Here is a 27,993-nt window from a genome sequence, read left to right on the forward strand (position 1 = left end):
TATCTTCACATCTAGCAAATCAGTGTGATGGGCATCAGCAAAGTAGCATCTAGTAGCATCATAGTGTATGAGCAGAAAGCTAAATATACCTGATGCCTGATACTGACACAGAGGAAGTACATCTGTATGCAAACTGTACAAAGTCGTTTATTGCTGACATACCTTTTGGTTACAAATATTGATTCACTTTATCAACTACCAGCACTGACAACATGGTTGTCTTGCTCCACATAGCGTGGTAACTACTAAGTATACTGATTGATACTGTACCATCGGCCACATAACAGTAACATCTACAGCACAATGGAAAAGTGACCCAGTAAAGACAAGTGTATTTTGACATTCTGGTTAATAGAGTTTTTTTTTTCAACACATCCAGTTATATCTCCCAGTATGTAGTAGATTATGTACATGTGTCAAGGGATTAATACTGTAAAGTTTAAGACCGTCAAGTAGTTCAACTATTTTTCCTTCACTGCATTTCTTGACAAACTAATGGTATGTATATGGTAGCTTTTCAGATAGAGTTGAATACATCAAGTCTTCTGGTCCACTTTTAAACCAGCATACTTTACAGTTCTAATCTGGGAACTGTGTCTCCTGTATAGCCTAATATCCATGCAGATACAGAATAAATTGGGACTGGCTTGAGATCCTTTCAACACTTGCATCAACACTAGTAGTACTACATGTAGTAATATATAGTTGACTCCCAGGTTTCTGTAGTACAGCCACAGGTACGTGTGCTCTCCATGTCGGATCAGAAGTGTGCTGACAGCCTGTCAATGTCCATCAGGTCCTCTGTGATCTGAACATGAAGGAATCAGAGTTGTTTTCAGTCATTACATTCATTTGCATCCAACCAGGCATTGAGTGTCTGGACATGGCAGAGCATGACAGGATGTCACTACATCTTAAGTTCTAGGATAAAGCTTCTGTCTAAATACTGTATTTGGAAACCCAGGATGAAACAATTGTAAAATTACATTTTATTTAAGCAATCAGACATTGTAATAAGGAAACAGTAAAGTATGGGGGGTACCATTGCATTTTCTTTTAGCCAATGATATTCTAAAGTGATATCCAGAAACGTTTGCCTGCATACGTGCAGACACTGGGTAGGGTCTGGCGGAATGTTGTTCAAATATATTCTATCATTTACAGACATGTGCGATAACAAAATTTGCAAGCAAAATCCCCCAATAATGAAAGCAGTTTGTGTGGAACAAATTCGTCTATTGCAATGCCACATACACAGAAGCAACGCCTGCAAACACATAAGACACTGTCTCTGTAAACTCACAGTTTCAGGAGAAGTGCCAATCTTCCTGGCCAGCTCACTCCTCTCCACCACACTGAGGTGCAGGAACTTCCAGAGCAGCTCCCCGTCCAGGATGTTCCGACATGCGTTGATCAATGATCTGTGGTTGTGCTTCAGCATTCTGTGGGCATCAAGACAACAGGACCTTCCTATAGTGTGAAGTCATGCTTATAGTGCAACAATATCCAGGGTTGCCAAGTTTTCTAAAATTCAATATTCCTATCAGGCAAGAATATAAACTAACTTTTCATTTGCCAAATGTAAATGACATTTTCTCTATGTATTTTTACTTCCAGTAATGGAATTCCTTTGTCATTGGCCCTATTTTTCTGTGTTGATCAATGCTTGATACCATGACTGTGAAAAGTAACAAATATACCAAAATATCACTCCTGAAAAAATAAGATCAAGCAAGTGGGGTAGGAAGCCTGCATGGGAAAAGAAGGTGTCGGTGAGAGGAACGACAATGGTCAAAGACTGGTAGATGTATGCATGGAGAATGGTCTTGTCATCGGGGGCACAATCTTTAAACACAAGAACATCCACAAGCTGTCTTGGGTATCCCCAGATGGGAGAACGAGTAACCAGATTGATCACATATGTATCAATCGAAAGTGGAGGAAGTCCTTGAGAGACGTCAAGGCCATTAGAGGTGCTGATGCAAGCAGCGATCACCACCTGATGTTGTGCAAACTACAACTGAAACTTAGGAAGGCAAGCAAGGGCAAGAATGATCCACTCTTCGACTCTGGGAAGCTCAAAGACCTAGCGGTAAAGGAACAGTTCACCGTGGAGCTCAAGAATAGGTTTCAGGTACTCGAGGACATACCGGTTGATGACATAAATGCCAGATGTGAGGGTATACACAAAGTCTTTACAGATACCAGTAAGGCAGTACTAGGATACCGTAAACGAGAGAGGAAGGAGTGGCTATCAGAGACCACTTGGAACCTGGTACAAGAAAGGAAGACAGCTAAGCAACACATGTTGAATGGAAGCGAGAGACAGAGGGCTGCAGCAGCCAAGACCTACCAAGCAAAGAACAAAGAAGTGAAAAGAAGTGCCAGAAGAGACAAACGTGTGTATATGGATAGCTTAGCAACTGAGGCACAACAAGCAGCAGAGAAGGGTGATACTAGGACCGTGTATAAAATCACTAAACAGCTATCAGGAGATCTCAAAAACAGGGCCGCAGCAGTAAAAGACAAGAACGGGAAAGTACTCATGGAGGGAAAAGACCAGTTGGACAGATGGGCAGAACACTTCAGAGAAACATTAAACAGACCTCCCCCCGAGTCCGAAGGGACCATCGAGGATATGGGGTTTAACATAGAGATGAAACGTGGTCCTATCACACTTCAGGAGATTGTAAATGCCATAAAAGAAACGAAGGCAAACAGAGCCCCAGGTGAAGATAGAGTAACAGCTGACATGCTGAAAGTAGACCCAGTAGCAACTGCCAGAGGTCTAATAACACTCTTTAACCAAGTCTGGTACGAAGAAACGGTACCAGAAGCTTGGAAAAGAGGGATAATAGTAAAACTGCCAAAGAAGGGTGATCTATCGGTTTGTGGAAATTGGAGAGGTATTAATCTCCTGTCAGTTACAGGTAAGATCTTTTGTCGAGTCCTACTACAGCGTACAAGACGCTCCATTGACAAGATACTGAGAGAGGAACAGGCCGGATTTAGAAGTGGCAGGGGATGTACAGACCAGATTTTTGTCCTACGCACCATCGTTGAGCAGTCTCTAGAATGGAACTCTTCTCTTTACATTAATTTTATTGATTTTGAGAAGGCATTTGACAGTATACACCACCCTTCTTTATGGAAAATACTTCAAGCATACGGATTTCCATTTAAATTCATAAACATCTTAAAAGACATGTATGCTGACAACCAGTGTTGCGTCCGTCATGACGGCCAGCACAGCGAGTGGTTCCACGTAAAGACAGGAGTCAGACAGGGATGTGTGGTCTCACCTACTCTCTTCCTTGTCGTCATCGACTGGGTGATGAGAAGAGCTACTGCAGGACATCCAAGAGGGATTGTCTGGGGTCTCACATCCAGATTGGAAGACTGCGACTTCGCAGACGACATAGCTCTACTGTCACACGCGCAAAGAGACATACAAGAGAAAACAAACAACGTGGACCAACAAGCAAGTAGTGTGGGCCTCAAGACACACCAAGATAAGACCAAGATATTAAAAGTAAAGAGCAAAAGTACAGTAAAGACGACCATTCGTGGACAGGACTTAGAGGAAGTACAGGACTTTAAGTATCTTGGTAGCTACATCTCATCTGACAGCAACATAGAGAAGGAAGTCTCCACCAGAATTGGGATGGCAGCACAAGCCTTCAATAAGCTGAGAAACATCTGGAAAGCATCGACCTTGAAGCAAAAGACCAAGCTGAGGATATACAGATCAAACGTCCGTTCAGTCCTTCTATATGCAGCAGAAACTTGGAGAACAAATAAAAAGATCGAGCAGCGCATTAGGGGTTTTGAAAGTAGATGCCTCAGGAGAATCCTGAAAATACGTTGGGAGCAAAGAGTCTCCAACAAGGAGGTTGCCGAACGTACAGGAATTCACAACATCGTTGAGGAAATAAAACGCAGACGTTGGAAGTGGTTGGGGCACGTGCTGCGTATGCACAAAAACAGACACCCTTATGTCGCCCTCAAATGGACTCCTCAAGGGAAGCGAAGCAGAGGCAGGCCTCTAGGGACCTGGAGAAGGACGGTTGAAGGGGAGATGAAGGCAGCACGTAAGACCTGGCATGAAGTTAGATGGATGGCCCAAGATAGGAAGGACTGGAAGAAGTTCGTCAGTGCCTTATGCTCCACCAAAGGGAGCGAAGAGGATTAGGTAGGTAGGAAGTGGGGTAGGACATGTGCATGCCCAATCAGCACTTTCACTTGCCCAGGACCAACCCCAGAATCCTTAAGTATGAAGAAGAGGATTTTCTCTTTGAAATCATATAGAATTGTAGTAATGCTTAAGAAGAGTGATAGATGTCACTTAAAACATTTGGAAGTAAATCTCTGATTTTATCCAGTTGTAGAGACTGAAATACATGTAAGTATGTCTAACCTTCATAAACGTTTAGAATGAAGGTACAGCTCAAGGAAGGTACCTGCACTAGGAAGATATTCGCCAAATGAGAGATAACTGCTACTGCAGCTGCTTTTATATTACTGTATGTAGTACTCTTTTTTACTGCTAGGTGGCACTGTAGGGTAGTTGCAAAATTTTGGCTTTCTGTGCATTGGGTTTGGTTCTGACCTGAAAGCCTTGGGGTTGAGCCCTGCAGGGAAGGGCATGTGTGTCATGAGGGTGTTCTGTAACATCAGCAGTCTCCTGTAGGTCTTCTCAGCCATGGGGAGGAGGGCTCCCAGGCCACCATCCAGGGTTGCTGCAGCAAGGAATACATAATGGTAGTGTTAATTGTAGGGATGTCCCTGTGGCTCAACTGGTAGCAGCCTCATAGTAGAGCTCTTGGTTCCAATTGGTTGTTAACTGGAAAACCCTGGTTCAAGTTCCAGACATCTTGTTTGGGGTTGCATTTTTCGGAAGGGATGTAAAATGCGGGTCTCATCTTGAAAAGGTGTCTTGTGCATATTAAAGGGGAAGCCCTAGTAACCTGTTTCTGTGGAAATATATCCAGCTACTGAAACAGTAAGGAAGCTTGTATGTGCCACTAGGCGCATAGGCAGCACAAGGTGAACAACCATAAATTGTGATACATTTGCTGTAGGTTTATCTTCGCAGTGGGCTCTAGCTGTGAATGCATCACACCTCCTCCCATTCGATCTATCTAGCACTGTGTTTCCACCGTTGTTCCAACTACATACTATAAACACTGTGAACACATTCTTTCTACTGCAAAATTAAGTTTTAAAAAATAACAGAATTTACAGAAATCTATTTTCAACATGCAGAATGAGCTACCTTGTAGTCATCCATAAACATTTAAGATTGAACACAAAGTGATGAACAAAAGAAAAGAACACATGAGAGAAGAAAGGTGCATCATACCAAACATGGTGACATGTCGCTTAGCGACAGTGTCAGCGTCCCTCCTCCTCTCTCCGCTGGGGTCCATTATCTTACAGCGGACACGGAAAAATGTGTTGACATGGCTGCCGACGTTGAAATCTGCTCTCCTGACCAATCGCTGACCACCATAACTTTCTCTGGCTGTGTATGATTAAGGAAAAATTGTATGAGTATAATTTCTAGAATTTTTAGAATTTCAAATTTTAAGACATTAATGTCAAATTATCAACTACATGTGTATTTTAAATATAACTTGACGACTCATCATTCCAAACAGTAGTATCTCACCTTCTGGCTGGTAACTGTACAGAAGGAAGTTCTTCTGGGCATCAGAAACTGCAGAAAAGAACAAAAGATTGTGTTACAAGCAATGATCTTGTATCCTGGTATCCAAACATATATAGTGTCGCTTCATCATCTCCCACAACAGGCTAGAGTTTGAGGGTATTGGTAGTCTTGTTTAACATTATCCTGTTGTCTCATTGCCTAGTAGCCTACATGACCTTACAGATTATGACAGAACAGTCATTGGATCAAACAGATTTATTGTCAAACTAATGACAGCACTAGTGATAGCACTTACCAAGGAACCCAATCTGAGCATTGTCCACAAAAAACTCCACACAGTAGGTTTCCAGGGGTCTCATATCCTGTAATACAAGATTCATAAAAATATAAGCAACAGCTGAAGTACTGAAACAGACAGCTTTTGAATTCTTATAAATTCTCACAGCTTTTACTCCTAATACACCTGTCCTTGGTGCTGAAATACCATCTTAACACAGAAACACCTGCCCCTGATGATGAACACCATTTGCACTAAGCTATATAGTGTATACACCTGTTTTTGGTGCTGAACACCATCCACACACAGGTAAACACAACTGTTCCTTGTGCTAAACATCATCAACACAGGTAAACACACCTGTCCTTGGTGCTGAATATCATTCACACACAGGCAAATACATATGTCCTTGGTGCTGAACACTATCCACACACAAATACACCTGTCCCTGGTGCCAAACAGCATCCACACACAAACACTCCTGTCCTTGGTGCTGAACACCATTCACACACACACATACCTGTCCCTGGTGTTGAACACCATCCACACACAGTAAACACTCATGCTCATTCTCCAATATCTTCTAAAACTCCTGTATGTTGACTCAACAGTTGAACAAAAATACACTACAACACAGTGAAGTAAAAATGGCAAAACAATCTGCACAAATGTTCTTGAATTGAAAGGAAGAATATTTTGTACTCACCCTACTGACCAGTGACAGAGTCTTTGATTCAGACTGTCAAGGAAGCACATACAGTATGTATAAGTCAGAGGAAAGCTACTGATGTTAAACATAAAGGCTTCAAGTGTCAAAGCAGAGATTGTAACCAGACCATTGCTTAATAATGTCTTAAACATTTATGAAACTTGATTAAGTTGTAGCTGATAGCTGAGTTTTGATAATAATGATAATGGCTTTATAAAAAAAAGGACATTGCAGGCCTGGGATGGCCCGAATTATATTTTCTTTGCAAACGATTTATGCAATTGTTACATTATACTATACACGTTGTGCTGCAAAGTGGATGAGAGTTTCAGCCTTTACGTCTTTAACCAATCTACACATTTGTGCCCTCCCTCCTTCCTTCAATCCACCTCACCTGATATCTGAGGAGTGAGATGCTCTTGAAGACATCAGCTAGGATGACGTAGTTCTTGATGGAGATGGCGGTGTGGATGTACACCTGAGTGTCGATGAAGGCCACCCCGATCAGGTCGTTGTTACGGAACTCCCACAGGAAAATCTGCACCAATCAACAAGGATACAAAAATTAGACACAAAGCCCTCTAATATACGTTTATGAAGTTTAGATATTCAGGTAAACAATATTCGATGATCCTTACATCTTTAAGCATATTTCTCTAGTTAGATGTACTTGTATCGAATTGTTTCTGCCAGTTCATTCTAATGATGCTGAAGAAGAGTGATGGATGTCACTCAAAACATCCGGAAGTAAATCTTCAGAGGTTTTTATCCAGTTGTAGACATTGAATTGTAAACAATGTACTTGAAAACCCTCTTAGATGTTTGTCTGTTTTGCATGATTAGTAACCCCCTTTAGGCATACCCCCCACCCCCATATTTCAACAGCTCTTGAAGCAGACTTTCCTTTAATAATATTTCCCCTACACACCTGGAATAAATAGACAGAAAAGAAGGACCCCTTGAAAATTCACATTTGAAACAAAAACTGTGTGGTGTATTAACATTAGGCTTGCCACTAAGGTGTTGCCAAAATCAGGTTTTAGCAAAGCACAGCCACTATAATTACCTAGTGGGTAGAGTACATGCCTTGCAGTAGGCACTCAGCTAGACATACAAAGGACATACTGCTTTCTCTCCTTAGCACTCAGTCCTTAAAAGAAAGAGTAGATAGGACTAAATGTACAGTTTTAACTGAAATAGCATATGAGATGTCAGTGTAAACTATCCTCACCTTCTGTCCAATGGCACTGAGCAGGTACCCATTACATCCACACAGGGCAGACACTGGTCCCTTCTGTTCCTTACCATACAGCTCCTGAGGAAGGGGGGGGGGGGGCTCAGTGTCAACTCATCATTACAGCAATACAGCAGTTTATTTTATGGGAATCTCCAGTGCAAATCAATCTTACTTGCAAAGACTGATAAGCTAAATACTACAGGACAACATCAACATATACTGCACTAAAAGTGCCAAAGTCCTTGAATTAAAACAGAGTGGTAACATTAATAACTACAGTGTATGCTTACTCTTAACAAAGGATGAAAGAAGGATGGACAATCACTGCACTGTAATAGCCATGTAATAAACTATCTTTACTTTCATTGAGTTAGTTCTGACAAGATACAAAGCTGACCTTGATTTTGTTCTTGGTGAGAGGCTGCCCCGGCTCTGGAACAACTTCAATCACATCCAGGATCACAATCTGTCCAGCAACAAACAAAACAAAATTAATGCCAACCAAGAAGCTACATGTACATTCAGCATAATTTTCTTCAAGTTGCATTCCTCTTGTGAACAAAAATGCCGATTAGAATGTTGAATACAAGGATTTTTAATACAGATTGTTTCTTCCCTCCTTTTTCTATTGCTCCTCTCCCCATTACCTACCCTCCCTTTTGTAGCGCCCCCTCCCCCTTACTTACCCTCCCTTTGTAGCGCCCCCTCCCCCTTACTTACCCTCCCTTTGTAGCGCCCCCTCCCCCTTACTTACCCTCCCTTTGTAGCGCCCCCTCCCCCTTACTTACCCTCCCTTTGTAGTGCCCCCCTCCCCCATACTTACCCTCCCTTTGTAGCGCCCCCCTCCCCCGTACTTACCCTCCCTTTTGTATTGCCCCCCTCCCCCATACTTACCCTCCCTTTGTAGCGCCCCCTCCCCCGTACTTACCCTCCCTTTTGTATTGCCCCCCTCCCCCATACTTACCCTCCCTTTGTAGCGCCCCCCTCCCCCTTACTTACCCTTCCTTTTGTCGTGACCTCCTCCCCCTGTACAGACACAGTCCCTGCCACGATGTAGCCCTTCATACCAGACACATACTGCTCCGACTTCAGGGGGATGTTCTTCATGGTACTGATGTGCTCCCATTCCTCAAACTCATGTCTGGTGGAAAAAAAGGAAGTCAAGTTAAACTGAATAACTCAAAAACTCTTCCAGTCTGTTCTTCAAATTGTGCACAAGCATTTAGAATGAATAAATCTTATCAATTTAATACGGTTGTACATGTCTTTTGGGAATAATAGCATCCACAAAACAATCAACTCAATTATATATTATTTGTCTATTCTAAAAACAACATGTATGACTACAAGGATATGTATAATATTCATGATTGTGGGACATGTTATTAGAAAATGACATATTATTAGAACATTACATCTTGAATTTGACAATGAATATAAAAGGAATTTCTACATTGTGTTACAATTGTGTTACAGATATCGAGTTATTGTTTGCAACTATCAAAATATTGAAAGTAGGTTACTATAACTATAAGCATGGTTTTGTCTGACAGTGGTGTTGGTACCTTGTATTGGGAATGATCTCCCAGCTGACTGGTGACATGAGCTGTATGTTGAACTTGTCCAACATGGGGTAGATGTATCTATCATCTGTAAAACAGAAAACAAAATAACATTTTGAAAAAGTGAAGAAAATGCAACTTTTTCCAAAATACAAACAGCCTTCTCCAGATGAATATCTAGTTAACTTTGGATTTATGTCTTCGTTGTTATTGTTCACATAGTGGCACATGGGTCAGCAACTTTCCTTGCTGGTTCTGTAGCAGGGTATTGTTTTTACAGGAAGGGGTTGCTAGCCCTTCCCTTTTAGCATGCTTGAGGCACCTCCTCAAACACGGGACTCTAAATCTACTTCCCATCCAAAAGATGGGTGCAGCCCCAACCAAGATGCCCATGCCAGGACTTGAATTGGGGTCTCCCAGTTTGGAAACTCAACTGTGAGGCCACTACCAGTTGGGCTACAGGGGCATCCCTGCATTAGTTGAAATGAAATATTTTCAGGTTTCTGTACCTTTCTCTACTGCATCATACTCCTTCTCGTCCCCTGCCATCCTGGGGATCCGGTTGCACATCTCAAAAGTGCTGGCAGCCACAGCATATACCTGAGGAAACACAGTGGTTAGTCTAATTTGTACCCTTTCTGTTTTGTTTCAAAAATATTCAACAACTAATAAAAAGAAGCATCGACCATGAAATGCTGACTGTATGTTCTACCCACCTTGCACTCCATGTGGTAGGCCACGAAGTGAGGAGTGCATCTCAGCGGTACCTTCCTGACGGGCCAGGGGGCGTCGTATGACAGGTGGGTGGGCAGGACAGATATCCTCAACTCTCCCTGGGTGGAAATAACATAATGTACATGACTTGTATACATGAAAAATGGCCATGATTTTTCTTCTGGCAAAGTTTTAAAGAAGGGTTGACGATCAAACTCAGAGCTGCAACTATAAAAGAGAATTCAGACTCACAAAAGTTTCTACTATTATTAGTACTGTAACAACTTTCCTCAGAAAACTTCTGTTGCAGTGTTACTCTGAATCTTACAGACTCTGTTACAATACCAGTGCTATCTTTTATCCTTTTATCAGAGAACTAACAACCTTTGGGTAGAAGACATGTATCAAAAGTTTTTGTATAGCCCGGTCACACAGCAGCAAAATTGACAGCCTGTGGAGTCTGCAAGCTGTAACATTTTTTCATGACGTTTAGGGCAGTAATACAGTCTTGATCATTGCACAACAATTTTGAGATCAGCTGATTTTGAAGGTCCCCTGGTCCTGTCTAATATGATGGGGTAGATTTTCAGATGAAACATATGCTTGAGTCTTAGCCTCTTTAATTAGGCTACTTTCTGGAAATCAATAAATACAACTGAAGCTTGTCGACTTTGTGATAGGGACATGATGTTACAGGTTACAGATTTAGAAAAATTCGACAAAACAATGTTTACATTTAAGTATATACAATGTATCCCATACATGTATACCAAGTGCAACAGTATGAATGTCACACATCTTACCCCTCTGTTGAAGTATAGGAAGCCCTTGGGACAGTTGACGTTGTGGAATGGTGAGAAGCACGTAACAGCTCCGTCGATACTCATGGGGTGGATACGCAGAGCACCGCGGGACGTCATGAACAGCCAATGGGGAGAGGAGCCGCAGATAAACAGCTGAAATACAGTCAACATAAGTGAATACAGCATGTATATATGTTGTCACTAGTATTAGATTTCTCCTCACACAGTAAGCAAAAAGAATGTCATAACACTTTTGCAGATTGTCTGTTTGGGAAACTTAATTCAAAAGAGCACAGCCTAGAACACTAATCAGCATTCCTATAAGTATAATGTACCCCCAAAATGTCAGAATTTCAACCATTATTTGAGAGAGTTTAACAGTGACAATGACAAGGAAACACTTGTGATATTTGAAAGGTGCTAATTCTTACCCTCTCCATTCATAGTATTTCATAATGGAACAAATTATACAGACAAGCCAGAGGAGAAGTAGACAAAGCCCTTACCCCAGAGTACCCTGAGATGTCGGTGAAGGTTCTGAAGTGTTGGATCCTGCTGCCAGTCTGTCCGTCTGACTCCTCCTGGTCTCCTGCCTTCTTGGTCTTCCCGCCTTTCCGCTCACGTAGGATCAGGTTGTGCTGGACCTAGTAATAGATAATCATGAGTACAAAGTTCACATCATTCATTCAGCTCAAAATATTGAGCCTTATCCAGCTGCAAATGCTCTTCAACTCAATGCAGTTCTTTTGTGAATTGCTTGGTGGTGCTAGTTGGAAGACTTGTGCAAAGCGAATTTTCATTCAATACCATTATAGGCATGGGTAGCACTATAACCTTACACACATATACCTGTCTAATCCCATGTTAAGTCTTACCCAACTCACCTTCTTAAACCTAATCTTCAGCATGGTGTAAGATGGAGACAGATGGTAAGGAAAGGCCTCGTATATCAGGAGGTCTTCATCTACTCTGGCCTGGAAACACAAGACACAAACAAATGGAGTCAAGCTCATCTCAATCACGATGTTTCTGACTTAGGGAGAAAGGGTGCTGTCACAGTTCTACTGATGTAACCCATACCCTTGATCAATCTCTTCAAACATGGGACCTATCCAGAAGAGTGCAGCAAACTAGCATTTAGAACACTAACGCCTACATCAAGTTTTGTATGACACACTACTGGAAATGACATAACCACTAACGTTATTAAATGTTTACCTGATGAAGGTTAAATGTCCATATAGCAAGATAGACAAGATAACAGTCGCTCAAGCAACTGAATAGATTTTGAATGGTCAGACATTTCTAGTAGCATTCACTACCTTTTGTCATTGATCTGTAATGAAACCAGTATCTAAGTAACCAAGAACTATGTATTGATATGTAAATGAAGTGATGACAAATTCTAGATGCTGTTAATGATAATAGGAGCGGGGGGCGACATAGACTTTCTGATACTTATGACCCCCTCCTGCAAAAGTGGTGTGTTCCTGACGTCACTGCTGGAGATAGAGAGGGTCATTCTGTGAACAAGGTTGACGGAGTTTGACCGAAAAATTTAGAGGTTAATCCCTAATAAGTCCCTGTTTAATTTCAGTGTTGGAAAGAAAGTTTAGCAATTTTTTTTCTATAATAATAGGAGCTGTTGACCTTACCAGTAGATGAGGCCTTGATCCCTTGTGCCCCAGACCCACCATGAGGATCTCCTTCACACTGGCCAGCTGATCACCCTGCTTGTCAGACTGGCTGGTACTGGAAGTTACACATCACAATCTTTAACCAATCTAACCAACAAACTCACTCAAATGTCAGGGCCTGATCTAAGAGGAGCTTATCTTAGAAGCTCTTAGAAAACCTGCAAGCATTTGTCTTTTTGTTTTCTTTCAAATTGAAACATTGTATATTTTGTGTGTGGGAGGGGGGATTGAATCAACTTCTGTAACAGAAATCTGTTATATACTAAGAAATTTTGTATGATATCTGCATTGATAAAAAGACAATGTTTGTCTTAAAAGTATCTACATCATAGAGGATAGCATTCTGCAATTGTTTGCAAATGTTGTAAAATGGTAGATTCTACAGTTCCATACAACTGTTTGTATCAGCAGTCATCTACAACAATGATTGGTTACCTTGCAGAGGACGTAGACTGGAAACTGTCCACCAGTAGCTTCATGCCTGTGGGGAAATTTTTCACCAGGTACACCAGGCTGAAGTCTGGCAGGTTGTAGATCTGGGAAAATATTAGGGCAGGAGAGATTAAATACAGTTCATGTCGAAACATGACGCCATTGACGTTTGAAAAGTTGCTCTTCAAACTGACCAGTTATGCTTTGGTCACATTTGTACCCGTGGCCTTACAGACGTAGCCCCAGCCGGGCCCCAAAGCCACACATTTGTGGACTGCCAGATACTTTGGGGGTACTTCATGATATGTTCGCAATTAGCTTATGGCGTCTATTTGTTACCAGGTCCCGAGTTGATTTTAACTCTGAGTTAAAATCATTCCGGGGCCCAGTCGTGCCAAAAAATACCCACGCACCCGCAGAGTGTTCCACAGGGACATGTAGGGATCACCCCCGAAAGTGACCAAAAAACATCCCGTGAATTGTTTGACAGGGCTCCTTTTTCCAATTGTGACCAAAGCATTATGTGTCAAAGACTTTAAAAAGTTGTGATGATGATGATAATGATGATGATGATGTGATTGTGTTGTTACCTCCAGTGACCCGTTCTCCCTACAGATGACACACCAGTGGGTGGGCTCCACCTCCTTCACTACTGGCTCCTGCACAGTGCTGGTGCTGTACAACAAAAGGAACAATCCAACAGTTCAGTTCAGTTCACTTACTAAGTCTAAGAATCCAATACTTACTCAGACTTGGCATGACACTTACAAATGAAAAATGTGAATAACATCAAAGTCAACTATCCCCAAAATACATTTCTCAAGGGCACAATATTGTGTACTGCCCGGGATTTAAATTGAGAACAGAGTCAGCATCCTTAACAACAAGACCACCATGCTACATGTACCTTAAGGCTTCCACCATACCTTGGTTTCACCTCCTCTCTAACTACAGCAGGTCCAGATGGCTTAGCAGATGGCTCCCCATACAGCATTTCATCCTCATCGTCCACACCGGTTTCCATGGCTACAGCATCTTCTGCGGCTGGTTCTGCTGCATCCTTCTCCACCTCTGGAGCGGGTGTCGTAGTGGAGGGGGAGGAGACGGTGAAGAGGCCGCTGGTGTCACGATACGCACACACTGTTATCGCCTGGGATTTCTGCGGAGAGAGGAGGAGAAGTCTTTAATGTAGGAAAAATGACAGGCCAATGTAAGCTCTAAAAGACATTTTCAGCAGTAATATTCACAGTGTTCTCACGATGATTGTAAGATTTTTCGAGATCACCTGATGTTCAAACCCCACCCAATGTGACAGGGTAAATTTTCAGGTGAAAAATAGATTTGAGTATCTTGCCATTTTCTAATTCAGTAGCTTTTTGGCTCTCATAGTAGAACATGTATAATTCTAACATTTTTTATGAAATCTAGACTCGTCTCAAACAACATACATGTACATAAAGATTAGAAAGTTCAATAGGTTAACTATCCATTTCAATAACTTACTCCTGCCATGTCTATCTTCTTGGCGGACAGTCTGTGCCCGCTGCCGTACGGGTCGTTCACCAGGGTGAGCAGGAGTATCTGTCCATCCTCGCTCATCACCAGGGCGTAGGGGTCAGCCACAGACGCCAGGACAAAGGCGGGGCCCTTAGAGTCAAAGGGCAGGTGCTGTAACTGCTTCACTGTAAGACACAGAATGACATATGTTTGCTACATATAGCGGCAAGAAGCAGAACTCCAGTTAAAAGCTCTAGATTCCTCATCAGGTAAAGTTTTAAAGAATACCTTACTGAGACATGGTACAAGAAAAGACATCCATCCATTAAATTTCATTTCTTACCTCCTTGTAGAAGTCGGATTCCATATGGTGAAACCTGAAAGACAAAGTCTTCATTAGACTTACAACATACCATACATGTAACATGAAGTGAGTGCCATTCAGCACCAAGGACAGGGATAAATTACGGGGAAAACTAACAGAAAGTGAATCTTGTTTGGCACTAGGGACAAAGATACATACCTGGATAATGTACTTGTTGTTTCCTATATTCCCAGCATACACTGTGGGCCCCTGGGTGCTGAATCCACTGTGATCAAGTTCCATAATCTCCTTACCAGTCTGAAGAACCTACAGAAGGAAATGGTAACAGCAAAGGTTAGTTTAACTTTAGCCCACTGTGATCAAATTGCATCATCTCTTTACCATTCTGAAGAACCTTCAGAGAGACGTTTTTTGGAATATTTCAATTTTGATCAGGTGTGCCTTTGGATTTGCATGGAGAGGGAGATGGTGAAATATGTTTTATCTACTTAAATGTAAATGTTACCTTTCTAGTTTTTACTTTAAAATGCATGAGAACCAAGGATATAAATTGGTATGGCCTAATAATATTGAGTGAGTGAGTGAGTGAGTGAGTGAGTGAGTGAGTGAGTGAGTGAGTGAGTGAGTGAGTGAGTGAGTGAGTGAGTGGGTGAGTGAGTGAGTGAGTGAGTGGGTGAGTGAGTGGGTGAGTGAGTGAGTGGGTGAGTGAGTGAGTGAGTGAGTGGGTGAGTCAGTGAGTGAGTGAGTGAGTGGGTGAGTGAGTGAGTGAGTGAGTGGGTGAGTGAGTGAGTGAGTGAGTGACTGGTGAAAGAGCCTACTGGGTTGAGGCTTGCTTAGAGGGGATTGCAGGTCATACCAAAGACTCTAGAATTGGCTCACTGTGTCGTCTGTCACTACCCAGTACGTGAACTAGCTCTCTGCTGTAGTGCTTGCACAATTGTGTGGCCCAAGGCCTACGAAAATGGAGATTGGCACTGACCTATATACATAGACGGATTCTAAAAAAAAGCTATTGATGTATCAATATCGGTTTTAATGTAAACTTAAGTTCAATACCATGGTGGAGTCCTCCCTACTGAGTATAAGGAAGCCATGACTGTTGGTCAGGTTATAACTAACTACTAGTACTGAGGCAGGAGTGTAAGACTGACCATGGTGGAGTCCTCCCTACTGAGTATAAGGAAGCCATGACTGTTGGTCAGGTTATAACTAACTACTAGTACTGAGGCAGGAGTGTAAGACTGACCATGGTGGAGTCCTCCCTACTGAGTATAAGGAAGCCATGACTGTTGGTCAGGTTATAACTAACTACTAGTACTGAGGCAGGAGTGTAAGACTGACCATGGTGGAGTCCTCCCTACTGAGTATAAGGAAGCCATGACTGTTGGTCAGGTTATAACTAACTACTAGTACTGAGGCAGGAGTGTAAGACTGACCATGGTGGAGTCCTCCCTACTGAGTATAAGGAAGCCATGACTGTTGGTCAGGTCCACATCAGGAGGTCCCTCCTCTTTAGTCTCCTCCTTTTCACCTTCAGGCTTCTCTTCTGAGCCCTGGAAATGATACATTCAAGTAGTTAACCTTCTCCCTATAACCAATACAAATTCAATACCAATTGGCCAACACAGCAGATAGTTAAGGGGGGAAGTAATATACATGTACTGGCATAGCCAGGAGAGGCACAGCCCAGCAATTTGGAAGCAAGACAATTTTAGAACTTGTGAGCCCCAATGCCCACTTCCTGCCTATTACAACCAATAGTTCCTGTCATTCTTGGGCTGTAAAATTACCTTTTTGGGCCATGAATAAGTCTTCAAAGAGCTCCAACCTTTCAGAGTTGCAATCCAAATCTAAAATCAAATCATTCTATACCAGTCCTATAACAGACAATACAATGGTTTCCATCCCTTCGAATTTGGTACCAGTAGCAAAAGCTGAAGACACCATACCCTTTTGTGTAACACAACAGGAGTTATAAAAAATTAAGCAACATTGAACTTCTCTAAGTGATCTAGATGTACAATGTCTCTCTCACATCTTATTTGTGCACAGAAAGTTACTTACAGCACTTTCTGCCTTCTCCCCCTCCTCCTGTGGTTTAGACTCGGGCGGAATCCCGATCACCGTCCACATGTCCAGGCAACCTGGCAGGTCAAAGGTCGTCACCACCTGGGGCCGGATACTTCTCTGTACGATAGAAAAGAATACTATTGAACACACTCATAGCACAAGTGGATGGTGTTCTGATAGATATTAAGCATACATTGTATGCAGCTGCTACAACTGTATGTTAGCCTTTACATGTATGTATACAATGAAGTCTTTCAATATGAGGATATCATTGATTACATTGAAAATCTGAGGTACTGATTGCAGACATAATACGAAATGATGCAAGCAATCCATTACAACATGTCCAAGGATCCACAGAATGTGATCCAGATGGCTAAGCAGGGATGCAGTACTGCTTGTGCCAGGGAGACATACATGTACCAAGACATTTGTACCTTATTAAAAATGAAGCAGATAATGCTTCATAACATCAAGAACAGAAAATGACTATGTTTGCTTAGTATGTGTAGAATATAATGTAAAGTTGAAGTACCTGTAAAACTGCTAGAGCTCCATTCTTGCCATATCCACAAGTGGTCACCAGCTCTATGTCTGGGTCTGGGTTATCAGCAAACTGGAAATAAAAAAAACAAAAGATTCAATACTAACTTTACCTGACAAAGGAAAGATTTAATTCTGCATGTAAGAAATGATTCAACAAGCATTGTGTGCAGGCATAATAGCAGTAGCATTGGCAGTGTAGACCTCAGAAAACTGCTTTTAAACTAAACCACAAGGTATGGGAGTTGAGCACCTCAGTGCTACTGGTAAATATTGCAGATATTGCCTGTTTTCTCGTTTACATATATACACCCAAGCCTTGAAGGACCAAGCACAAAGAATGATGACAAAAACCGCCTGGCTACTTGGGTAACCTTGGATGTACCATTATTTAGATTAATGAAGCAAACAAAATTCTAAAATACGAATAGTGCCAGATTCAGACATGATGTGCTCATTTACCTCTTCTGACAGGAAAGCAGGCTCCCCCATAGTGACCCTCCCACAGGGCCCTATGTTCATGATGCTGTCACAGACCTGCAGAAAATAAAGAGAAATAAGCTTATTCTACACAAAAGTGAAATACATGTAAGAAAGAAAATTTACGTGTAAACTTTGCAGGAGAGGACTTACTGACATCTATGTTTTCTCACCTCGAAGACATAAGAAGAGATGTGTGTTCCTGTCTGCTTCTCACTGCCGTATACCTCTATCTCATCCACATCCATGGTGGAAACATCTGAGGCTGAAAAATAGCACAAGTAACAGTTATCAAACTAGAAAGGCCGACATTTGCTTGAGAGCAAATACAGCATATTTCAGCCATCTCTCTCTAACAATAGACGTCCAAAATCGCCAATGTGCAAAAATGGAACACTTCTGCTTAAAATGACACACTTAAGCCCAAAAAATGAATCTTAAAAAATCTCAACATGCAAGAATGAACTCTTCAGTGCACCACATGTAGAAAAGTAAAATACACCAGCCCAAAAACACTTCCGCTAAAAAATGGAATTTTGAATGACTTCGACATAATCACCAAAGTCCAAAAATGAATTTAAAATGACAGAGATAACACATTCTGAAGATTTGACAAGAGAAAGAAGAAGAAGAAAGAAGAAACATTACGAATACAATATATTTCACCATAAATTACGAATATTTTTTGTGGTATGGCTGAAATATAACAATATATTTCACCATACCTGTGATATGGCTGAAATATAAATATATTTCACCATACCTGTGGTATGGCTGAAATTTACATATAACACTTAAAATAATTTATGGTAGATAGTTTAATTCAGAGGCTTCAATGGGAAGGACTGCTTTTTGTCAAATTTATCATATGTTTTGAAAGTAACACAATTTTTTGTTGTTTTGCATATAAACTGATTTCTATCCATGGTTTTAATCAATGAATAAGTTTCAATGCTATGATGAATGTGGCACAAAAACATGTCTGTGAGGCAGCCATGCGGCAGTGAAAAGTCGGTTTGGACAATTGGAAATACCCAATACAGCCAGTAAATTTTTGAAAACTTGTGACTCTCACCCCGAAGGTACATGTACACTGCACTAGCTGTTTATCAGCTGCTTTAGGATAATGGTAAGAGGAAAATCTGGGACAATGTTGCACTTGTATGAAATTACATTTTCTACAGTAGTTATATATTGACTTACGCATCCAGTCAGAATCTGGCTTCTTTTTCTTGGTTGGAGGTTCCTGGTGAATACAAAACATAGGGATCAAACAAATAAGCAAATAAACTATTAATTCAAATAAACTATCAATTCATTAGGCCATACATATAAAACGTCCTAAAAGGTTAAGTTGAGAATGCAATGAAATCCTACTTACTTCCCCAACTTTGTCAGCTGTATCGAGTATGCCTGCAAAATAAGAATAAGTGTTAGCATTGTACGTTAATTTGAAAACTTGCAACGATACCAACATCAACTTGATCTGTTGTGATTGGTTGATTGATTGATTGATTGATTGATAACTGACCTGTGTCCCCTTCCAATGCCTTTTCTGTGTACTTGAGCAGCAGTGAGTTGCCCAGTCTGGACCCCAGGAAGAGGTACCCTGGGCTAAGCATGCACATCTGTGGACAGAAAACACACGGCTACAATCTACAAGGACACTATCAGACACAAAGTTAGTTAAAACATACCATTGTTAAGACAGCCTTTTTACATGATTTGGCCATATTACCAAGTATCTATGTCTTTGCAATACAAACTTGCCATCTGGAAACTGAATTGTATTTTCTTTTCAAAGATAGTCTTTAAATGATTTTACCACAAACAGGTAAAGGTACATGTATTTTATTAATGAATCACAGAGTGCTTTACTTCCAACCGCACATTTTTTTAGGAGCCAACGTTTTGACGACTGTCATCTTCTTCTGGGCAACAATGAACAATTCACAATGTTTTCTTTTAACTACTATGTCAGTATGAAGATCTTTAAAAAGTGAAATCTGAAATTGAAAGTAAAAATGTCTCGTACACAGCACGTGAGGACGCTGGCTGCAGCCTTGTCGAAGTGAAACCCTCGAACACTCCTCATCCCGTCTATCAGCAGGGTCAGGACATAACTAGGATGAAAACAGGACAAGGTTGGAGTGTGAGTCATAATGGCAGCTCATCATATCACAGTAAAATTGACACTAAATAAGTCGTGAAGTAGTCTATAAAGATGAACAAGAAATAGTCATGCCCTCAACTACATGTACCAGAGTTATCAACCTATGATAAAGTTGTTTGTTTTTGACTAGAACTACATCATGCATTGTACTACATGTAATGTAGTCTTCATTGTTGTTTAGTTCCTTTGCGCAGAGTCATAGTCTGTATAGACTGACTGACAGTAGTAGTAGCAGTATATTTTTGTACACGTATTGTCAATATGAATTTGTGGACATTAGTGCTGCAGGGGCATCCTCAGTAGATAGCTTGAAACATTGCTTACAGCTAGATGTGCAAAGGTTAGGTGTGACAGGTTGTTCATTATATCTTAACCAACTGCAGCTGCACCGTGTGCCTGGCACTGCCTGCAAAGTTGATGTGTTTTGCAGAAGGGCAGTTACAAGTACATTTTGTATATCGGCTATATTGATACAGAAGTCTCCTCACACAAAGATATGGAGGCAGGACGTGAATTCATAAGTGTGATCGGACAAACTACCCAGGACAATGTGACTACACTGTTAGGACAATGTTACTACAATGTAACTACTATATTGGAGCCCAGAAAATACATGACAGAAACAAAATCAAACAATATCTTACAGTTCCCCTCCTTTGAGAGATATGACCAGTCTGTCGTAGGAGATGAGGGAAGCCTGTGCGCAGTCTAAGGCGATCCTCACTCCTTCCTGTATTCCTGGAGCAAAAGGAACAACACAATAAGTTTCTTGGACTTGTCTACATGTGAAATATTACTTATGGACTACCTTAAGTCATATAGCAATAGAGGAAGGCAACACAAACCACAAAAACAAGACTTACTGAGTGGAAAGGATGTGCTCTGGTCAGATATGCTGTTGAGGGAGACTCCGTATGGGGGGACACTTTGGTTCAGGTACAGGAGGGAGTTCACCGCAAACACCAACACTCCACCTGTGTGAAATCAAAACACACATCATAAACACATCTCACTGAACATACACTACTGCAGTCTTTGCAATAGCTACATTAATTACAGAGACTTTATACTTAGAAATAACTTCACAAGAGACTGACTGGAGTATAATTTCATGGCATTTAAAGACGATTCCTTACCGACCACAATAATCCCATACTACTAGTACTCCTGAATTATATGATAGACTTTGCAGCACCTCCTAGCAACTCTGCGTAGAACTACAATAACTGAAGCCTTGTGTATAAACATAGAAAATAGACGTACATATTATGAATTTTGCAGAACACAAACATACCTATGGGCTTTGGGACGGCGACCGCCTGCTTACAGTCAAAGGGCAGGTTGCCCACGGACCAGATGATTGGATGAACCCTCTGGGCGATGTTCAGAGAGACGGCAACGATACAGCAGGTGTCCTGACGCACTGCCACTCTCCTGTAGTACAACACACAGTCAGATGAAGTCAAGAATCCAACTGGAGGGAGTTACGCTCCATTGTTTGCATGAGAAAACATTAGACACAAGCAAGACCTGCCATAGTGCACTATCAATCAATAGAGAAATCACTACAGTTCGACTCAATACTGTAGATGCATTCAAGTTAGCGGTGTTCTCATTTTGTGTCAATGTGAAGAAGGATTGCTCAGTGTTTTGAAGTTGTGATAGCCCTATAGCCATACTGCTAGTACTAAAGTAATGGAAACACAGGTGCTTTTATGGGCAGCTAGTCTAAAACCACCAACTAGCAAGTCAACAAGGATGGACAGAACAGGTGACTCTAACACATCATAATACGGTGCAATGTATAGTACTATGCACATGTAGTGGGTGGACAAATACATGTAGAGGATAGATAAATTTTCATAGTGGTTTGAGTTTATGGCAAAGAGGTCAAAATGTGAACATGAAGCTATGGCAAACTCAAAATGCATTTATATTAAATATATATTATAATATCTGCTTTAGACTTAGCCTTTTTTGTCCCTTACCCAGGCCATGTCTGTAGAGGTTCATACAGGATGAGGAGGGTGGGGTCGAAGTACCCATGGAGGAACTGTAGGTCCACTACATTGATCAGCCTCTCATCCAGGTCCTGTAGCTTTATCATGTAGGTGGGCAGGATGGACGACTTACTGTGGGGAAAAACATGGCAAGAGACTGATTGAGTTAAAAGCAACCATTGACATACATGTATATGAAGTCCTTCCAAAATTATGCACAACCACTGGAAATACAATGCTGTTAACCTTGTAGTGCCTATTGGCACACAGGGCAGCAGGTTTTCTCGCTGTTCAATAGCAAAGTATATTTTTACACGAAGGCGTTGCTGGCTCATTTCTATTTCTTTTGTCTTGCTTAAATCTCCATCAAAGTGATCCAACCAAATTTAGCACTATTAAACTGAAATGCGTCAAGTACTGATACACTATATTCCAATTACACAGATATACATTGTACATGCTCAAGTATATTGATAAATTGAACTTAGAATTTTTACTGCACCAACTTACATCAACTGTTCAAAGCATTACTGTTAACAAAGTGTGAAATACAGGGAGTCCATTTTGAATTTTGTCACCAAGAATAAGAATGTCAGGATCAAAAATGTTATGCCCTTGGCTGGCAGCCTACTAAAAAGCCTAGGTTACAGCAAATCTAACATTTTCCCCTTATTTTCATTATCAAACAACAAGCCACGAGACCCTGGCCAGAAACACAAGTGACTGTATCGTACCTGCCCGCTGACATCTCCGCCTCATCCACTGCCCCCTCCTTCCTGAAGGGCAGCACCACCAGCCGCTTACCATAGATCAGCATGACTGCACAGCGGCCTTCTGGGTCCACACGCACCATGGGAGCGTGGTAATTACTCACATACCCATCCTGTGGTATAGACATTGAATCAGTTACATGTAAGTAAACAACATACTAGTAATAAACCTATGTGCTATATCTGAATACTAGTATCTGAAATCACTTTGAGCCATTTTACAAAGTGCAAAATACATACAAAATACAAAAAAATCAGACAGAGACAAAACATTGAACGGCCTTGTTGTAGATGTCTTCCCTTTCATACAAATTTAGATTGACAACATACCTTAACTTCTTCCTCCTCAAAGTAGTGCATGGAGGCAGTCTTCAGATCGTGGGTACCAGGGTCATATTCAACTATGGACAGCTGGAAAACATCAGGTTTATCATTAACTTTTCTTCAGTGGTTGACTTTTGAATAAACCATAGTGTCTGTTGAAAACATTATACACAGGCAGCTACATGACTATCACTATGAAGTAGTTTACAGTCATGAAAATATGATTACACATTAACACAATAGAACACAGGGTTCTAGCTAGTGCATTTTAACTTTTTTTTAGCATAATATGCCATCATGCTATAATTTGTGACCACCATACTGAATTGAGGACCATTGGCATTGTGGTTATTTCCAACTAGTGTAATGATACTCTACTTATTTACTTGTATAATGATGTCAGATCAAGTCCTTGGTCAGATCAACTGTGAAAATCTTGATATGACCCTCCAACTAATAAAAAACTCCTTCTATGATCTATCTACACAAGCTTTTTCAAAATATCTCCACTGTGAAAGGGCACAAAACAGTTTTTTTTTGTTAGATTGGTCCAGGAAAACCAGACCTGAAAAAAATCAGTGGGCCAGATTTTGGACCGATTACAAAATGGAAAGATTACACCAGTAATGAAGAGAGTGTACATGTGTTTAAAGGGGCATTCCACTCCACACGGGAGTGTTATTTTCCGATAGATATCAATTTTAGGAAGTGATAACTGCATACTAGTTCACATTATACGATAAAGTACCCAGTTGCTCCACATGCCTCAAAAGCATTCAATGTTCTACTAAACTCCCCAAGTACCCTCTAATTGAATTAATCCTATGGCTGAATACAATGCAAAACTTTTAGGTATGGTTACAAAACTAATTTCAGGTTCGCTAAGAAATCTCGTCTTGTTCTTGTATTCTTTGCTATCTTATGAGCAATTTGCCTTCTCGGTGTGCTTAGCGTACCTCATTTATTCCGAAAATATGTACGATAAACAAAGTGTCTATGCGTATAGGGAATGCATGGGTAGGGTCTGCATGGGTTTAGTGAGTGTCATTATTGTTTTATAAAACACACATCACGTAATTCATCCCAAGGTGAATTCCACAAAATTCGGCTGATTATGTATTCATTGACACATTATCTATTGGAAAACAATACTCCCTTCTGGAGTGGAATGCCCCTTTAAGTCCAAGTCCCATCCTCACCTTGGCGTCCATGAAGCTGAGCAGTAGTGCGTCCCTGTCGGACCCTGCCAGCTGGACAGACTCCACCGACATGATGTTCCCGTACATCGAGAACGATGCGACCAGCTCCATCTTCTGTTTACGGCTCTTCTGGTCTACAACAGGCAATAACAACAAGTTATTCATTCCACATGTACAACTGCAAGCTGTACAAAAATGTGTATGCTTGAAAAGTAGGATTTTTACTATTAGGATTTCACCATGGTCATTACTGACTGAAGGAAGCCATACATATGAAAAGTAAAACACTGACCAGGTTTGGTTTTGTCCTCAGTTGCCATTGAAGGATTCTGAAAAAAGGAGGAAAAGTTAGTTGAACTTCATGTTCACGTCCTAAGGGAACAATGATGTTGAACAATTCTCCTTTGTTAACTTAAAGTTAATTATGATGCACCATGACCATACTTGAGGCTGGCACTCCATCACATGATGGGAAGTCGGACATTTCAGCCCTATACCAACTCAAAATATGGCTTATCATCAGACTAACTCAGCCTAACTTTCAAATCAACTCTGTCTAACACCATGGTCAACTCAGTGCAAGGAGGTTTTTGATTGAACTCTTCTTCAATATCCCAACCCTAACTCTAACTCTGGCCAACTTGACCAGGGTGATGGGATGAGTTGAAAGGGGCGAGTGGGCGAGTTGGTCAAAATGTTACGACCCTGACATGATCTCCAGCAAGGCACTTAGTCCTCTAACATAGAAGAAAGTGTGTGCTTCTTCTAGCACTGAATAAGAGGTTGTAACTTTAAACGAGAAGACGAGTGTGTAAGTACCTCCATGTCCCCCTTCAGCCTGTAGACATGGAGCTGTGTGGTCCCAGCCACCACCAGACTCTTCTCCTGTGCCGAGATGAAGTTACACCAAACGGAATGTTCCACCGTGGTGGGGGTGTGGGTCTGCTTATACACACCGTACATGGCTGGGGTGTCAGATGCTCACGTGCTGTGGGGAGAGGAAAGACACATGGTTCACTTTCAACAAATTGTGCATTACAGTACTTATATACGCACAATAATGTCTATCTGTTTAGGTCTTGAGGGTGAAATATTACGAGATTACTGTGCGAGATCGCGGAATTCAATATGGCGGATAGCCTATAGCGGACATTGCTTTGCGTGAGTTTCTATATGCAGTACATACTCCGATAGTGTCAATACTGAACATATTACCGTATATTCTCGAATAAAGTACGCACCCCAATTAATAAAGTACGCACCCCTGATTTTGGACAAGTCTTAGACAGATGTTTGGGACTGAAAGGTAAAATGGAAAAACTCAAATAAAGTATGCACCCCTTCTCCACCAGTTTTGAACAGGCCTTTAACTAAATAAATTCGAATTTATGATGTTTTCCCCAGGTCATTTTGCATAAAATAACCTGGGTTTACACTGTCATTGTCTCTATAAACTTGTGAATTGCCTGCTGCAAATTATAAAAATCACTGAGAACTGGTAGAAGAAATCAGGCAAAACCAGTTGTACAAGTCAAAGTCACTAACTCAAAAGGATTGTATGCAAATGCCACTGTTAATATGTAAATCATGTTAAGACAATTTCTTTGTTTCATGTTTAGACAACTTCAAGACAACAACAATGTGTATGTTTTGAAACATTACTAGAAGTGTAGCTCCACCTTGCTTTATTTTAGGCTTTTCTTACCATTTATCTGTGCAGTAACCTCAAATAAAGTACGCACCCCAACTTTGGCAACAACTTGTAGCACCTTTTCAATTTTGAAAAGTTAAAAAAGTGCGTACTTTATTCGAGAATATACGGTATAATAGTACTGAGTAGGGTGTCATATGGATAATGTAATAAATCTGATTACTAGCTATCTTAGGAAAAATCAAGGAACCAGAATGACCACCACAGAATAAATTATGATTAACGGGAGGGGGCCATACTTCGACAGCCGTTCTAAGTGGATGCGCATGGCTTTTGTCAATGTACATTTTACAGTGAACTCATCAAAAACAAGTTAAGATCTTGTATGCATCCTTATAACTGTGATTGAAGCTGTACAGATATATATTTCATTTAACGGTTTAGCGTTCCGCACTGTACTTTGACAGCGCACGAAACTTACGGCAGGTTTTCGGCTTGCGTCCTAGCAGAACGTTCCAACACAAAAAAGGGGTCCAAACTCCGACATAGTAACAACCAGACCATCGCCGTGCATTCTTAAACAATTTATGCAAATAGAATAGCACTAAAAGTTTTCATTATAATTTTTTCTGTATCAAATATGGGTCATATTTTGCATTACGCGACTTATTCAAATACGGTGTGTTAAAACGTTTACCTCTCACGGTGAGACCAACTTGCCGCAAAACGGCAGCGCATTGTTACATTGAACTGTGATGGCATTTTCGCTTTTCGGCTTCCTTGATTGCCTTTTCATCCTGTCTTTAGGCAGCAGCAATGGCTACAGGATTTTTTAGTCGGTAGGGATCGATTTTTCTTGAATGTTTGTCGCTCTACGGACGGGTTGGCTGAGTTCAACGTGTTGAGCATCGCTCGGCCGCCGGCGTTCGTGATAGTAAAATGGCGGAGCCCCGACTGGGTGAACATTGTGGCATCATTTTAGCTCCGTTTATCCAACCCAGTTAAAGGGAAAACAGAACACAGGTATTATTTTTCGGAAGGCTAATAAACATCATTTCTATGTGTGGTGGTATTTTTTCACATGTCGTATTTTGCGAAGAATAATTCAAGAGTTTCCCGGGCCATGGTCTCGATACGTTCGCTCGTCAACTTGCACGGAAGGCGTCAAACTTGTGCAAGTTGTTCAATCGTTATCTGTGGGACTTGCTAACTTCTACACATACCCCGTCTTTGTAGTTATATACAACAAGGTTTAGTCTACAGCTAGTTGTAACTTCTTATGTGCAGGCATCTATGCATTTCTCCGCAACAATGATTTTTAAAACCTGACGAAGTTTGGACCCCTGTCGAAGTATGGCCCCCTCCCGTTATGGTATGAAGCTATACATAAATTGTAAAACTGTAACTAAGCGGCCTACAATGCATTACTGTTAGTCAAACGAGGTCGGAAGCTTTGTTTTTACTATGAATTCCTTGAATAATGAAAGACCGGTGCACCGTGGGAGCTAGAATATATATATATTTGAAGAAAACAAAAGAAACATCACAGAAAAACCACCAGATGCACTAGTTGTTTATGCCCCCCTCCCCCTTCATATTCCTCACCAAATTGCGTTACATTTGCTCGATTCCCGCACATATAAGCTATTACATATCGTTATTCATAGTTCTGACTTCCAGTCTAACAAATCCTGACCAACACTTACCTCAGAAACAAGAGGAAACCACGATGTTTTCACTTTCTTTCTTTCTTTTTTACTCGATGGACGCCATGCTGACTGATGCACCATGGGAAACAAAAGTTCATAGGTCAGTTATGAAAGTTACTTCCGCAGTTGCATCACATGTTAGACCAATTT

General features: G+C 41.1%; 1 protein-coding gene across 1 annotated transcript; it reads right to left on the reverse strand.

The window, feature by feature from the left end:
• Positions 1 to 127: 127 nt before the first annotated feature.
• LOC118417111 (cleavage and polyadenylation specificity factor subunit 1-like) lies at positions 128 to 27,980 on the reverse strand. The gene is made up of 42 exons (XM_035822512.1): positions 27,841 to 27,980; positions 25,281 to 25,471; positions 24,484 to 24,617; positions 23,291 to 23,371; positions 22,925 to 23,073; positions 22,179 to 22,322; positions 21,485 to 21,624; positions 21,054 to 21,164; positions 20,835 to 20,928; positions 20,053 to 20,140; positions 19,549 to 19,645; positions 19,399 to 19,430; positions 19,221 to 19,263; positions 18,191 to 18,282; positions 18,000 to 18,074; positions 17,530 to 17,610; positions 16,989 to 17,111; positions 16,361 to 16,477; positions 15,123 to 15,230; positions 14,943 to 14,976; positions 14,606 to 14,784; positions 14,029 to 14,261; positions 13,693 to 13,777; positions 13,106 to 13,206; positions 12,629 to 12,725; positions 11,858 to 11,947; positions 11,480 to 11,617; positions 10,974 to 11,126; positions 10,173 to 10,289; positions 9,966 to 10,056; positions 9,460 to 9,544; positions 8,894 to 9,035; positions 8,292 to 8,360; positions 7,889 to 7,972; positions 7,052 to 7,195; positions 6,655 to 6,687; positions 5,967 to 6,033; positions 5,672 to 5,719; positions 5,363 to 5,524; positions 4,610 to 4,739; positions 1,304 to 1,442; positions 128 to 808 (listed from the first exon to the last, which is right to left on the reverse strand). Exons 2-42 carry the CDS (start codon positions 25,444 to 25,446, stop codon positions 761 to 763), a joined length of 4,344 nt encoding a protein of 1,447 aa, XP_035678405.1. The 5' UTR covers positions 25,447 to 25,471; positions 27,841 to 27,980; the 3' UTR covers positions 128 to 760.
• Positions 27,981 to 27,993: the final 13 nt, after the last annotated feature.

The sequence above is a fragment of the Branchiostoma floridae genome, chromosome 6 (assembly GCF_000003815.2).
Source record: "Branchiostoma floridae strain S238N-H82 chromosome 6, Bfl_VNyyK, whole genome shotgun sequence".
Classification (NCBI taxonomy): domain Eukaryota; kingdom Metazoa; phylum Chordata; class Leptocardii; order Amphioxiformes; family Branchiostomatidae; genus Branchiostoma; species Branchiostoma floridae.

What these genes read in the sequence shown, in the direction of transcription:
- LOC118417111 (XM_035822512.1), bottom strand. Translation starts at nt 25,446, where the DNA reads ATGTACGGTGTGTATAAGCAGACCCACACCCCCACCACGGTGGAACAT. An exon ending in GCCAGATTCTGACTGGATGC is followed by an intron (nt 18,283 to 19,220) that starts GTAAGTCAATAT and finishes GCTATTTTTCAG; the next exon opens with CCTCAGATGTTTCCACCATG. An exon ending in GGGAGAACGGGTCACTGGAG is followed by an intron (nt 13,207 to 13,692) that starts GTAACAACACAA and finishes ATATTTTCCCAG; the next exon opens with ATCTACAACCTGCCAGACTT.